This window comes from Heterodontus francisci, chromosome 27 (genome assembly GCF_036365525.1).
Source record: "Heterodontus francisci isolate sHetFra1 chromosome 27, sHetFra1.hap1, whole genome shotgun sequence".
NCBI lineage: Eukaryota > Metazoa > Chordata > Chondrichthyes > Heterodontiformes > Heterodontidae > Heterodontus > Heterodontus francisci.
Genome location: NC_090397.1, coordinates 59,136,593 through 59,152,553, shown reverse-complemented (window position 1 = coordinate 59,152,553; position 15,961 = coordinate 59,136,593). Strand labels below are relative to the sequence as shown.

Here is a 15,961-nt window from a genome sequence, read left to right as displayed (position 1 = left end):
GTGCCTTGGTCAAACTAATGACGACCTCTATTCATCATCCAACTACATCCACTATTTTGCTGATGAGTCTGCTCTACATTCAGCAACCTCCTTCAGATCGTGCTCACAACCTGCAATCCTCTTGCAATAGCATCACTGAAACACAACATTTTGACATCCTTGCCCTTCAATGGAATAAACGAAAATTCCGATTTTTTTCCAGTTCAGTAGACTGCTTCTTCACGTCTCACAAATGTAACCAACAAATATCTTTCAACTCTTTCTTGCTACTCACTAATTCTTTCTCTTGATGTTATGAGGCTGTATTTACACATACTCAAGTCGGTTTTGCACAAACTTTTGCCACAGATTGTCATCTAACACAAGTGATTTGTATTTCTATGATAAAAAGACGAATAGAAGTTTGAACAGATCATTAACTGTCATCAGGCTTAACTCAACAGTATGAGTAGACTGGTTTTTAGAAATGCAGCTACAAAATACCTATTGGTTGGATTGGAGAAGGCGGATGAATTCCAGTAGACGAAGTTGGTCCTGGAGGCGGCGATTGTGGCTTTTCAGCAGGTGGAGAAACATCCCGCATACGGCTGATGACACTATCGGAGAGCTGTTCGGAGAAAACAGTGGAACCCTGTTCAATTCAAGTTCCCAATTTTGTGGACCTATATTATCTACAATATTCAAGTAATGGTAAAATAAAAATACACCTTAAGTTAAGCACAAACCATACTTCTTCAAACTTTTTAGCTGTACACTACAGTTGCTTTCCCAGAGATTTACACAGTCTTTGGGTAACTAAATAATTTCAGCAGCAGATATCTAATTTCATACCACACACTGTGAAGTGTGGAGATATTTTTCACATCTCCACACTTGAGGTTCCTGAATATAAAATTTCACAGCAAATTCATGTTTTCAACACGATAAATATCTTCACTTGCAAGGCTGGTTTTATCGTTTTTTGAATTTTCCAGTTAGCCTCCCTTGCAGAGGAACAGAACTTCATATTTCACTGATACCTACATGATTTTCTAGTACTCATGCTAACCCGCTGTGGAAGCTTATCCCCCAATATATATATATATATATATAGTGCAAATCTTCAAGAAAGGCAACTCATGATTAACAAATGAGGTTCAATGGGGATACGCACACTTTTATTGTGTAGTTTGTAGAACTAAATGAAAATGGACAGTACAACAAAAACTCTTCCCATTTGCAGAGCCTGGTGCTGTTTATAACCAGACCTAGTCATTTATTCAAGTCCAACTTGCAGGAATATGGTGCCTTTAACTGACTTTTAAGGAGGTCTTAAGACAGGGAATGGGAGGTGGAGAGAATTCCACAGCATGGAGCCTAGGGATCTGAAGGCTCTGTGGGGTGAAGGGGGATATCCAGTTAACAATTGCAGGTCATTAAATCGATTACTCATGTTGAGAATGCATCACTCCGATGTGTGTAGACCATGCGTTTTCAACCTGGGCCACCTGACAGGAGGTAGGCCCCAAAACCATGACTATTGCATGTCTTATTTTTCAGCCTCTTTTCCCCCCATCAACAAAAACTGAAAAATCAACCCTCAGGCGTCTTTTGAAGGCTTGATGCTATCCTTTCATCACTGACCTTTCAAGCAGCAAGTCAAAAAAATCTAATGACAAAAAGCTTTGCCTTTACCCAATAGAATATTGATACCATTTTTGTTGGGAGAATTGCATACCAGAAAACGCAACACCTACAATTTGTTAATGTAATGATTCACATTAAAATCAAAATCAAAAACTGATCTACATTATTCACCAATTGAACTTTCCTACAGTGATTTTTTTTTTTATTCATTCATGGCATGTGGGCATCGCTGGCCAGACCAGCATTTATTGCCCATCCCCAATTGCCCTTGAGAAGGTGGTGGTGAGTTGCCTTCTTGAACCGCTGCAGTCCATGTGGGGTAGGTACATCCACAGTGCTGTTAGGAAGGGAGTTCCAGGATTTTGACCAAGCGACAGTGAAGGAACAGCGATATAGTTCTAAGTCAGGGTGGTTTGTGACTTGGAGGGGAAGTTGCAGGTGGTGGTGTTCCCATGCATTTGCTGCCCTTGTCCTTCTAGTTAGAAGTCGCGGGTTCGGAAGATGCTGTCTAAGGAGCCTTGGTGCGTTGCTGCAGTGCATCTTGTAGATGGTACACACTGCTGCCAATGTGCGTCGGTGGTGGAGGGAGTGAATGTTTGTAGATGGGGTGCCAATCAAGTGGGCTTCTTTGTCCTGGATGGCGTTGAGCTTCTTGAGTGTTGTTGGAGCTGCACCCATCCAGGCAAGTGCAGAGTATTGCATCACGCTCCCGACTTGTGCCTTGTAGATGTGGACAGGATTTGGGGAGTCAGGAGGAGAGTTACTTGCCACAGGATCCTGAACCTCTGACCTGCTCTCGCAGCCACGGTATTTATATGGCTACTCCAGTTCAGTTTCTGGTCAATGGTAGCCCCTAGGATGTTGATAGTGGGGGATTCAGTGATGGTAATGCCATTGAATGTCAAGGGGAGATGGCTAGATTCTCACTTGTTGGAGATGGTCATTGCCTGGCACTTGTATGCGCGAATGTTACTTGCCACTTATCAGCCCAAGCCTAGATATTGTCCAAGTCTTGCTGCATTTTGACACAGTATCTGAGGAGTCACGAATGGTGCTGAACATTGTGCAATCATCAGCGACCATCCCCAATTTTGACCTTATGATTGAAGGAAGGTCATTGATGAAGCAGCTGAAGTTGGTTGGGTCTAGGACACTACCCTGAGGAACTCCTGCAGTGATGTCCTGGAGCTCAGAAGATTGACCTCCAACAACCACAACCAGCTTCCTTTGCGCTAGGTATGACTCCAACCAGCAGAAAGTTTTCCCCGATTCCCATTGACCTCAGTTTTGCTAGGGCTCCTTGATGCCATACTTGGTCAAATGCTGCCTTGATGTCAAGGGCTGTCACACTCACCTCTTGAGTTCAGCTCTTTTGTCCATGTTTGAACCAAGACTGTAATGAGGTCAAGAGCTGAGTGGCCCTGGCGGAACCCAAACTGAACGTCACTGAGCAGGTTATTGCTAAGCAAGTGCCGTTTGATGGCACTGTTGATGACACCTTCCGTCACTTTACTGATGATTGAGAGTAGGCTGATGGGGCGGTAATTGGCCGGGTTGGACTTAGACTTTTTGTGCACAGAACTTACCTGGGCAGTTTTCCACGTTGCCGGGTAGATGCCAGTGTTGTAACTGTACTAGAACAGCTTGGCTAGGGGCGTGGCAGGTTCTGGAGCACAGGTCTTCAGTAATATTGCTGGAATGTTGTCAAGGCCCATAGCCTTTGCAGTCTCCAGTGCCTTCAGTCGTTTCTTGATATCACGTGGAGTGAAGTGAATTGGCTGAAGTCTGGCATCTGTGATGCTGGGGACATCAGGAGGAGGCCGAGATGGATCATCAACTCGGCACTTCTGGCTGAAGATTGTTGCAAATGCTTCAGCCTTATCTTTCGCACTGATGTGCTGGGCTCCCCCATCATTGAGGATGGGGATATTTGTGGAGCCACCACCTCCAGTTAGTTGTTTAATTGTCCATCACCATTCATGGCTGGATGTGGCAGGACTGCAGAACTTAGATCTGATCCGTTGGTTATGGGATCGCTTAGCTCTGTCTATCGCGTGCTGCACGCTTTGGCATGCAGATAGTCCTCTGTTGTAGCTTCCCCAGGTTGACACCTCATTTTGAGGTATGCCTGGTGCTGCTCCTGGCATGCCCTCCTGCACTCTTCATTGAACCAGGGTTGGTCTCCTGGCATGATGGTAATGGTAGAGTGGGGGATATGTCGGGCTATGAGGTTACAGATTGTGGTTGAGTACAATTCTGCTGTTGCTGATGGCCCACAGCGCCTCATGGATGCCCAGTTTTGCATTGCTAGATCTGTTCAAAATCTGTCGCATTTAGCACGGTGGCCATGCCATACAACACGAAGGAGGGTATCCTCAATGTGAAGGCGGGATTTCGTTTCCCCAACGACTGTGCAGCAGTCACTCCTACTAATACTGTCATGGACAGAGGCATCTGCGGCAGGCAGATTGATGAAGACAAGGTCAAGTATGTTTTTCCCTCTTGTTGGTTCCCTCACCACCATGGCCACATAGCCAGTCTAGCAGATAAGTCCTTTAGCACTCAGCCAGCGCGGTCAGTAGTAGTGCTACCGAGCAACTCTTGGTGATGGACATTGAAGTCCCCCACCCAGAGTACATTCTGTGCCCCCACCCTCAGTGCTTCCACCAAGTGCTGTTCAACATTGAAGGGTACTGACTCATCAGCTGAGGGACGGCAGTAGGTGGTAATCACCAAGAGGTTTCCTTGTCCATGTTCGACCTGAGACTTCATGGAGTCCAGAGTCGATGTTCAGAACTCCCAGGGCAACTCCCTCCCTGCTGGACACCACTGTGCCGCCACCTCTGCTGGGTCTGTCCTGCCGGTGGGACAGGACATACCCGGGATAGTGACGGCAGTGTGTGGGACATTTGTCTGCAAGGTATGATTCCGTGAGTATGACTATGTCAGGCTGTTGCTTGACTAGTCTGTGGGACAGCTCTCCTAACCTTGGCACAAGCCCCCAGATGTTATTAAGGAGTTGTAAGGAATGTACATTGTGGCTTCTGGTGGAATAGATGAATTGATTAAACAATGAGCATGCAGAACTTGGAAAGAAAAAAGGGAACTTTCCTATTCTTGGGGTTGAACAGGAAGAATTGTACCTCACTTAAAGAATTGTTTTAACAGGAAAAAGTCAAAGAAAATTTTTTTATCTTCCGTACCTCTTTTTTAAAAAGTACATTATAGCAAACACTTATCACTATGTGCATTACAACACTTTTTAAGCTGGCAAAATGACAACAGCAGTAATTGAATGCACACTAATCAAAATCTGTTTGTGTCTTGCTAAACTTGCTAACATATGGCAACACAAGTCCTGGCTACATTTAAAGCTGAAGTAACAGACACAATGCAAGGTTCAGTGCAATCCTGTCCAGCAGATGCATGACAGACCTGTAGGGAAGCTTCAGCTCCCAAACCAATAAAACTGAAAAGAATAAAAAAATTGGTAGAAATACTCAGCAGGTCTGGCAGCACCTGTGGAGAGAAAAACAGAATGAATGTTTCAGGCTGTGACCTTCCCATCAATTTCCAGCATTTTCTGTTTTTATTTCAGATTTTCAGCATCTGCAGTATTATAGTCTGTGAAACTGGAAGGAATCAGCTTGTTTTCTTTTTTAAAAAAGGTCCAATATAATCAGCTGACGCTCCTCTTAATTAGCTTCATAAAGCAACCCTAAACAGAAGTGTGCATATGATACTGAATGAGGACAGAATTGGCAATGTCTTCTCCAGTTGCACTCACAGCAAAGTATGATACTTGAAAAATGGCCATTTGAGCCATGTACTGGAGGGTAATAACCACTTGTGTAACTGTGCCACAGAACAGGAGCCAATGTCTTCAAGAGGGTGGAGAAAATTAATTCAAAAATGGTCATATATTAAATATAGCTACATACCATAGTAAAATGTAACAGTACATCTAAAAGAAAATTAGACACGATATAAATGCCAGTCTATCACAACTTCAAGATGTCCCAAAGCACTTGACAGCCAATGAAGTGCTTTTCTGAGATGTAGTCACGGTGGCAATATAACAAAAATGGCAGTACATTTTCACACAGGAAGATACCACAAACAGCTGAATGAAATAATGGACCTATCTGTGCACTCAGGTGGACACACAAGACCCCATGGCACTATTTTGAACAGCAGGGGAGATCTCCCCGGCATCCTTACCAATATTTATCCCTCAACCAACATCACGAAAAACAGATTATTTGGTCATCATCTCATTTCTGTTTGTGGGACCTCATGTGCAATTTGGTTCCTGCTGTTACAGGTCTATGTTACAATAGCAACTACACTTCATTGTACTTGATCAGCCGTAAAGCGCTTTGGAAAATCCTGGGGTTTTGAAAAGCGTTAAATAAATGAAAGTTATTGCTTTCCTATTAAGAGATAAAGAATGAAGTTCCAGTTATACAGTGCTTTGGTCCTGAGGATACCCAAGATATATTCACAGCCAATGAAGAACTTTTTGAGTGTGGTCATGTTGACAAATATGGCACAGCAAGATCCTACAGTCTGATAAATGATGACAGAACCTGCTTTATTGGTTTTGATTGACAGATGAATGTTAGTCAGGACACGGAGAATTCCCCAGCGCTTCTTTGAATGAAGTATTTTAGCTGAGGGCAAGCGGAACCCGTTTCATGCCTCATCCAAACAAACAGCACTTCGGACAAGATATCACACTGAAATGTCAGATTAGAATATATGCTCAAGTCTCTGCGGTTGGACTTTAACCCATGACCTTATGGCTCAGAGGCAAGAGTGATACCACTGAGCCAAGGAGAACTCATGCTCTTTATGCCAATCATCCAGTTATCCTCACTGTCAGCTGCCTGTCCTGCTGAGTTCAGTACAAGCCACACATCTCTAAATGTTCCAAAATCACTAACCCCTCATGAGTTTATCAACAGTGCTCTCCAATTCTAGTAATCTTCCCCCTGGTGAATGAATGAATGAAAATTTACAAAAAACTCTTAGCTTTGGGTTTCTTAGGTGGGACAGTACCCAGTGGATAAAGATTTAAGGTAATTGGCAAATGAATCAAAGGCTAGATGAGATTTTTTTTTTTTTAAACACAGTGATTTATTTTGATCTGGAATACATTGCATGAAAGGGTGGTGGAAACAGATTCAATAACAACTTTCAAAAGGGGAAATTTGCAGGGCTATGGGATTAATTTGATAGCTCTCTCAAAGAGCCAGCACAAGCACAATGGGCTAAACGTATGGGTCAACCATGCTGTATCATTCTACAAGTCCTACTCCTGAGATTTGAGCAAAACAAAAACTAAATGAGGCTAACACTCCAGTATAGTACTGAGGGACTGCTGCATTGTCTGAGGTGCTGTCTTTTGGATGAGACATTAAATTGAGGTCCCATCTGCCCTCACAGCAGAACATAAAAGTTCTCGATGCTATTTCAAACAGTGTGTGAAGAACTTGCCTCGCACATCCCCTCTAAACTTTGCCCCTCGCACCTTAAACCAATGTCCCCTAGTAACTGACTCTTCCACCCCGGGAAAAAGCTTCTGACTATCCACTCTGTCCATGCTGCTCATAACTTTGTAAACCTCTACCATGTCGACCCTCCACCTCCGTTGTTCCAGTGAAAACAATCCGAGTTTATCCAACCTATCCTCATAGCTAATGCCCTACAGACCAGGCAACATCCTGGTAAACCTCTTCTGTACCCTCGCCAAAGCCTCCACGTCCTTCTGGTAGTGTGGTGACCAGAATTGCACGCAATATTCTAAGGGTGGCCTAACTAAAGCTCTGTACAGCTGCAGCATGACTTGCCAATTTTTATACCCTCTGCCCCGACCGATGAAGGCAAGCATGCCGTAAGCCTTCTTGACTAACTTATCCACCTGCGTTGCCACTTTCAGTGACCTGTATGCCCAGATCTCTCTGCCTGTCAATACCCCTAAGGGTTCTGCCATTTACTGTATACTTCCCACCTGTATTAGATCTTCCAAAATGCATTACCTCACATTTGTCCGGATTAAACTCCATCTGCCATTTCTCTGCCCAAGTCTCCAACCGATCGATATCCTGCTGTATCCTCTGACAATCCTCATCACTATCCGCAACTCCACCAACCTTTGTGTCGTCCGCAAAATTACTAACCAGACCAGCTACATTTTCCTCCAAGTCATTTACATATACTACAAACAGCAAAGGTCCCAGCACTGATCCCTGCGGAACACCACTAGTCACAGCCCTCCATTCAGAAAAACACCCTTCCACTGCTACCCTCTGTCTTCTATGACCGAGTCAGTTCTGTATCCATCTTGCCAGCTCACCTCTGATCACATGTGACTTCACCTTTTGTACCAGTCTGCCATGAGGGATCTTGTCAAAGGCTTTACTGAAGTCCATATAGATAACATCCACTGCCCTTCCTTCAATCATCTTCGTCACTTCCTCAAAAAACTCAATCAAGTTAGTGAGACACGATCGCCCCTTCACAAAACCATGCTGCCTCTTGCTAATAAGTTCATTTGTTTCCAAATGGGAGTAAATCCTTTCCCGAAGAATCCTCTCTAATAATGTCCCTACCACTGACGAAGGCTCACCGGCCTATAATTTCTTGGATTATCCTTGCTACCCTTCTTAGACAAAGGAACAACATTGGCTATTCTCCAGTCCTCTGGGATCTCACCTGCAGCCAATGAGAATACAAAGATTTCTGTCAAGGCCCCAGCAATTTCTTCCCTTGCCTCCCTCAGTATTCTGGGGTAGATCCCATCAGGCCCTGGGGACTTATCTACCTTAATGCTTTGCAAGGTGCCCAACACCTCCTGCTTTTTGACGACATGACCCAGACTATCTACACTCCCTTCCCTAGACTCATCATCCACCAAGTCCTTCTCTTTGGTGAATACTGATGCAAAGTACTCATTTATTCCCTCGCCCATTTCCTCTGGCTCCACACATAGATTCCCTCCTCTGTCCTTGAGTGGGCCAACCCTTTCCCTGGTTACCCTCTTGCTCTTTATATACGTATAAAAAGCCTTGAGATTTTCCTTAATCCTGTTTGCTAATGACTTCTCATAACCTCTTTTAGCCATCCTGACTCCTTGCTTAAGTTCCTTCCTACTGTCTTTATATTCCTCAAGGGCTTCGGCTGTTTCCAGCCTTCCAGCCCTTATGAATGATTCCTTTTTCTTTTTGACTGGGCTCACAATATCCTGCATTATCCAAGGTTCCGGAAACTCGCCAAACTTATTTTTCTTCCTCACAGGAACATGCTGGTCCTGGATTCTAATCAACTGACGTTTGAAAGACTCCCACATGTCAGATGTTGATTTACCCTCAAACAGCAGCCCCCAATCTAAATTCTTCAGTTCCTGCCTAATATTGTTATAATTAGCCTTCCCCCAATTTAGCACCTACACCCGAGGACTACTCTTATCCTTATCCACAAGTACCTTAAAACTTACGGAATTATGGTCACTGTTCCCGAAATGCTCCCCTACTGAAACTTCAATCACCTGGCCGGGCTCATTCCCCAATACCAGGTCCAGTACGGCCCCACCCCCCATTGGACTATCTACATATTGTTTCAAGAAGCCCTCCTGGATGCTCCTTACACATTCTGCCCCATCCAAGCCCCGAGCACTAAGTGAGTCCCAGTCAATATCGGGGGAAGTTAAAATCACCCACCACCACAACCCTGTTACGTTTACATCTTTCCAAAATCTGTCTCCATATCTGCTCCTCTACCTCCCGCTGGCTGATGGGAGGCCTGTAGTAAACCCCCAACATCGTGACTGCACCCTTCCTATGCCTGAAGTCCACCCATATTGCCTCGCTGCATGACCCCTCCGAAGGTGCCCTCCCGCAGTACAGCTGTGATATTCTCCTTCACCAGTAATGCAACTCCCCCACCCCTTTTACATCCCCCTCTATCCTGCCTGAAGCTTCTAAATTCCAGAACATTTAGCTGCCAATCCTGTCCTTCCCTCATCCAAGTCTCTGAAATAGCAACATCATAGTTCCAAATACTAATCCAAGCTCTAAGTTCATCAGCCTTACCTGTTGTACTTCTCACATTGAAACAAATGCACTTCAGACCACCAGTCCCTCTGTGCTCAGCAACATCTCCCTGCCTGCTCCTCCTCTCAGTCTTACTTTCCTTATTCACTAATTCCCCCTCATTTATTTTACCTGTTGTCCTACTGCTCTGGTTCCCACCCCCCTGCCACACTAGTTTAAACCTTCCCGAGTGACGCTAACAAACCTCGCAGCCAGGATATTTGTGCCCCTCCAGTTTAGATGCAACCCGTCCTTCTTGTACAGGTCCCACCTGTCCCTGAAGAGATCCCAATGATCCAGATATCTGAAACCCTCCCTCCTACACCAGCTGTTCAGCCACGTGTTTAGCTGCACTATCTTCCTATTTCTAGCCTCACTGGCACGTGGCACAGGGAGTAATCCTGAGATTACAACCCGAGAGGTCCTGTCTTTTAACTTTCTACCTAACTCCCTAAACTCTCCCTGCAGGACCTCGTCACTCTTCCTGCCTATGTCATCGGTACCGATGTGTACCACAGCCTCTGGCTGTTCATCCTCCCCCTTCAGAATGCCCCCTGTCCGTTCAGAGACATCCTTGAGCCTGGCACCAGGGAGACAACATACCATCCTGGAGTCTCTTTCATGTCCACAGAAGCGCCTATCTGTGCCCCTGATTCTCGAGTCCCCTGTAACTATTGCTCCTCTGCGCTTTGTCCCTCCCTGCTGTACAACAGTGCCAGCCGTGGTGCCACTGCTCTGGCTGCTGCTGTTGTTTTCCCCTGATAGGCCACCCCCCCCAACAATATCCAAAACGGTATACTTGTTAGAGAGGGGGATAGCCACAGGGGATTCCTGCACGAACTGCCTGCCCCTTCTAGCTGTCACCCATCTATCTGCCTGCACCTTGAGTGTAACCACTTCTCTAAAACTCCTGTCAATGACACTTTCTGCCACCTGCATGCTCCTAAGTGCATCCAGTTGCTGCTCCAACCGATCCATGCGGTCTGTGAGGAGCTGCAACTGGGTACACTTCCTGCAGATGTCGACGCCCAGAACGCTGGAAGCATCACGGACCTCCCACATCTCACAGGTGAAACACTTTACCCCTCTAACTGACATTTCTAGCACTAATTAATAAATTAGTTTAAAGTAAATACTTATAATACTTAAAATACTTTCATGTCACCATTACTTCTCTTGCCAATTACCTTAAATTTGTGCCATCTCATTCTTGATCCTTTCACAAATGGAACGAGCTTTTCCCTATCTGCTCTGTCCAGATTTTGAATACCTCTATTAAATCTCCTCTCAGCCATCTCTTCTCCAAGGAAAACAGTCCCAATTTCTCTAACCTATCTTGATAAATGAAGTTCCTCATCACTGAAACCATTCTCTTGAAGCTTTTTTGTGCTGTCTCCAATGTTTTCACATCTTTCCTTCAATGCAGTAGCCAGAACTGGACGCAATACTCCAAATGAGGCCGAACCAGCGTTTTATATAAGTTTAACGCAACCACCTTGCTCTTGTAGTCTATGCCCCTATTAATAAAGCCTAGAATACAGCATGCTTTATTAACCAGTCTCTCAACCTGTCGTGTCACCTTCAATGCACATATTCACCCAGATCCCTCTGCTCTTGCACCCTTTGTGAGATGTTGTCTCTCCATGTTCTTCCTACCAAAATGAATCAGTCACACTACTCCGCATTGAACATCATCTGCCACTTGCCCACCCATTCCACCAACATGTCTGGAAGTTCCATACTATCTTCCTCACGGTTCACAATGCTTACAATTTGGTATTATTCACAAATATTGAAATTTTGCCCTGTACACCAAGGTCTAGGTAATTAATATATATCAGGAATATAAAGGTCCCAAGATTGACCAGAGGAACTCCACTACAAACCTCCTTCCGGTTCGAAAAGCATCCATTAACCAGTACTCTGTTGCCTATCACTTAGCCAATTTCAAATCCATGTTACTCCTGCCCCTTTTATTCCACGAGCTATAACTTTGGTCACAAGTCCATCATGCGATACTGTATCAAATGGCTTTTGGATATATAATTTTTAAATGTCTTATAGAAACATAGAAAATAAGAGCAGGAGTAGGTCATTCGGCCCTGTTTCTTGTAGCCCCGTACCCTTTGATCCCTTTGGACCCAAGAGCTATATCTAACTCCTTCCTGAAAACATACAATGTTTTGGCCTCAACTGCTTTCTGTGGTAGTGAATTCCACAGGCTCACCACTCTCTGGGTGAAGAAATTTCTCCTCATCTCAGTCCTGAAAGGTTTACCCCGTATCCTTAGACTATGACCCCTGGTTCTGGACTCCCCCACCATCGGGAACATCCTTCCTGCAACTACCCTGTCAAGTCCTGTTAGAATTTTATAGGTTTCTATGAGATCTTCCCTCACTCTTCTGAACCCCAGCGAATATAATCCTAACCGACTCAATCTCTCCTCATACGTCTGTCCCGCCATCCCAGGAATCAGTCTGGTAAACCTTCGCTGCACTCCCTCTATAGCAACATCCTTCCTCAGATAAGGAGACCAAAACTGCACACAATATTCCAGGTGTGGCCTCACCAAGGTCCTGTATAATTGCAGCAAGACATCCCTGCTCCTGTACTCAAATCCTCTCGCTATGAAGGCCAACATATCATGTGCCTTTTTTACCGCCTGCTAGACCTGCATGCTTACCTTCAGCGAATGGTGTACAAGAACACCCAGGTCTCGCTGCATATTCCCCTCTCTCAGTTTATAGCCGTTCAGATAATAATCTGCGTTCCTGTTCTTGCTACCAAAGTGGATAACCTCATATTTATCCATATTATACTGCATCTGCCATGCATTTGCCCACTCACTCAACTTGTCCAAATCACCCTGAAGGCTCTCTGCATCCTCCTCACAATTCACCCTCCCACCCAGTTTTGTGCCATCTGCAAATTTGGAGATATTACATTTAGTTCCCTCATCTAAATCATTAACGTATATTGTGAACAGCTGGGGTCCTAGCACCAATCCCTGCAGTACCCCACTAGTACTGCCTGCCATTTGGAAAAAGACCCATTGATCCCGACTCTTTGCTTCCTGTCTGCCAACCAATTTTCTATCCATCGCAATACACTACCCCCAATCCCATGTGCTTTAATTTTACATGCTAATCTCTTATGTGGGACTTTTTCGAAAGCCTTCTGAAAGTCCAAATAAACCACATCCACGGGCTCCCCCTCATTAACTCTACTAGTTACATTCTCAAAGAATTCTAGTAGATTTGTCAAGCATGATTTCCCTTTCATAAATCCATGCTGACTCTGCCCGATTCTACCACTGTTCTCCAGGTGCTCTACTATAAAATCTTTGACAATGGATTCTAGAATTTTCCCCACGACTGATGTCAGGCTGACTGGTCTATAATTCCCTGCTTTCTCTCTTCCTCCCTTTTAAATAGTGGAGTTACATCAGCTACCCTCCAATCTGTAGGAACTGTTCCAGAGTCTACAGAATCTTGGAAGATGACCACCAATGCATCCACTATTTCTCAGGCCACTTCCTTAAGTACTCTGGGGTGCATAACATCAGGCCCTGGGGATTTATTGGCCTTCAATCCCATCAATTTCCCCAACACCATTTCTGTACTAATACTGATTTCTTTCAGTTACTCTCTCTCTTAGTCTTATAACTAAATAAATATAGAAAGCAATGTACTTCAAGAAACAACGGGATGTCAAGAAGCAATTTGCAGTCTTTAAAAAGTTCTCAGTTCAGAGAAGAAATGCCTCAACTTGAACACGAAAAGCTGAAAAAGTTTTAAAAAACTTAAGTTTCAAGTTAATAGTTTCTGTTTATTAATTAACAACGTAGGATCGAAAATATAACTGGAGGAGCAATTTACTGTTAATGGGAAAGTTACTTGGTCTGCATTCGTCCAGGTTGTTGACAGTGACATACTCACCCTAATGCCCTTCACCACAGTGATCTGATCATTCTCGTCTGCTTCGAAGGAGACGCGTTTTGTGCTCCCACTAACCCCCATCCTGTCAGCATTAATTAAAAACAAGCAAAAAGGAAACAAAGAGTCAAACTAATTATCACTATCAAAAAAAAGTTTCAAAAACTATTGGGAATCAGAAATCCAGTCACAGGCCACCACCGGCGGACTCCATCATGCCTCTCAGCAACCCGCCAGACAATAACAGCCAACACAATTGGTCAATCGCCACGTTAGCTGCGCCACTTCCGTTTGGTGTTGGATTGAACCAGAACAGTGATTGGTCTACAGTCGCCTCGGTGATCGACTGGGAGGGACGGCCGCGAGGAAGACGGGTGCCAACGTGCTCAACAAATTTGTTTGACCTCTCCCACCGAATTAAAATAAAGCTATGATTGTTGTCAAATGACAAGAATTATGGGAATTGTAGTTCTTTGTCTTCGTGTTTGTTTTGAAAAAAAAAACGAAAAGCAACGGCTCACCAGAGGCGTTAATCAGCGAAAATTGTTATGTTTCTGAAGTCTTATTTTCCTTCATAGCTATTTTTAAAATAATTATCAATAAAGCCCACGCCCTCTCGACATTGATTGGCTGGAATCGCTGTGATTGACGTGTCGTCGGAGCGGCTGTTTCAACAGTCCGTTAGCGCATGCGCAGGGTTGTAGGTCAGTGACAAAAATGGCGAGTGAAACTGGAAAGTTCAGGACTGCCATCAGCAAAAGTAAAGATCCTTCGGGTTTACTTATTTCTGTTATAAGGTATGTGTAGTGAGAAAAGTCGAGACGTTTTAATTCTCTATTTTAAAGGCATTTGTTCTGGAGGTAACCTTTGCTTTTTAAATAATGGCAACCATTCAGTCTTTAGGTGACTGAACAGTCCAATTCTGAATCCGCACACACTGCCACAGGTGGGGCAGGTGGTGTTTGGTGAGGGAAGTGAATGGGATGCTCAAAATTCCAAACTCTCCATCCGCTGTTTGCACATGGTCTGCCTGGGCATATCGACATTGTTCGAACTGGCTGGCACTGTCACGGATGCTTCTTCTCCATTTTGGGTGGTCTCAGGCAAGAGATTCCCACGAATTGGTGGAGATGTCATATTTTTTCAGGGAGGCTTTAAGGACATCCTTGTAGCGTTTCCTCTGCCCTCCTGGTAGCCTCTTGCCGTGACGGAGGTCGGAGTAGAAAACTTGTTTTGGGAGTCTTAAATAATCGATGATGTCAGCCATGGCTCATTTGGCACTGAGTGAGAAGCTTCAAATCCCAGCATGAAATCTAGGCTGACATTTAAGTACTGTACTGAGGGAGTGTATTGTCGGTGCTGTCCTTCAGATGAGATGTCTGTCCTCACAGGTGGATCTAAAAGATCCCATGGCATGAATTTGAAGAAGAGCAGGGGATGTGTCCCTTGTGTCCTGGCCAGTATTTATCCCTCCAAATTGTTTGTGGGAGCTTGCTGTACATAAATTGGCTGCCATGTTCTACATTACTACAATAATGATACTTCACAATTGACTGTAAAACACTTTGGAATGTCAGACAAAAGCTGCTCTATAAATGCATGTCTTTTTATATGTAAGTAGAACATTTCCACTTTTCTTTTCCTTCAGAATCTTAGGGAACATTCTGAAGATGTAACAGTACAATGTAATCCAGCCAAGTTCTGCTTTAATATCCAGACCTGTATTAACTGTTCTTCATTCAATAATTGATAGGGCAAAGTTTCATTTCTACTTATCCTGGACAATTAGATTCATTGTGGTGGTTTTAACTGCTTCTGTCGCTGGCGAATGAAACAGTCTTATAGTTCTATAAGATTTCTGAACTATTTTCCCCTTGCCAAACTGACCAGTTCTGTAATATTTCTGGACTATTCTGTGAATGAAGCAAGTATCACCGATACGGATATCAGCATAGTAACCGAATCGTTTTCCAGTAAAAACACTTTAAAATTCTTTTTTAACAACTATTTTGATTTTTGAGCTTCTTTAAAACTTTATTTGCACTTGAAAGAGTTTTGCTTTCTTGACTAGATAGTTTAATTGTCTTGTGGAGTAAAGATACAGGGACATCTGTGTAACACCCCTTAATTTTGTCTAAAGTGTCATTTGCTCTTTATCAGCATAGCTCAGTGACAGCACTTTCACTCCTGGTTCAACCCCAACTTGAGTATATAATTCAGGTTGAGATCTCGGTGCGGTACTGAGGGCCCGCTGCATTGTCAGAGGTGCAACTTTCTAAATGAAATGCTAAACCAAGGCCCCATCTG

At 44.1% G+C, this 15,961-nt stretch overlaps 2 protein-coding genes across 5 annotated transcripts in view; one reads left to right on the top strand and one right to left on the bottom strand.

Moving 5' to 3' along the window:
• The window catches only part of chchd3a (coiled-coil-helix-coiled-coil-helix domain containing 3a), a 353,726-nt gene extending 339,798 nt beyond the window's left edge, over positions 1-13,928 (bottom strand). Inside the window, exons 1-2 of the mRNA XM_068059780.1 lie at positions 13,658-13,928; positions 484-607 (exon numbers count right to left, since the gene is read on the bottom strand). Of these exons, the coding sequence (XP_067915881.1) occupies positions 484-607; positions 13,658-13,738 (205 nt within the window). The 5' untranslated portion in view covers positions 13,739-13,928. The remainder of the gene's footprint in view (positions 1-483; positions 608-13,657) is intronic.
• A 419-nt stretch (positions 13,929-14,347) lies between these two features.
• The window catches only part of exoc4 (exocyst complex component 4), a 606,100-nt gene continuing 604,486 nt past the window's right edge, over positions 14,348-15,961 (top strand). For all 4 annotated transcript variants that reach the window (XM_068059446.1, XM_068059445.1, XM_068059447.1 and 1 more), the window contains exon 1: positions 14,348-14,451. In XM_068059446.1, coding sequence (XP_067915547.1) covers positions 14,372-14,451 — 80 coding nt within the window. In that variant the 5' untranslated portion in view covers positions 14,348-14,371. The remainder of the gene's footprint in view (positions 14,452-15,961) is intronic.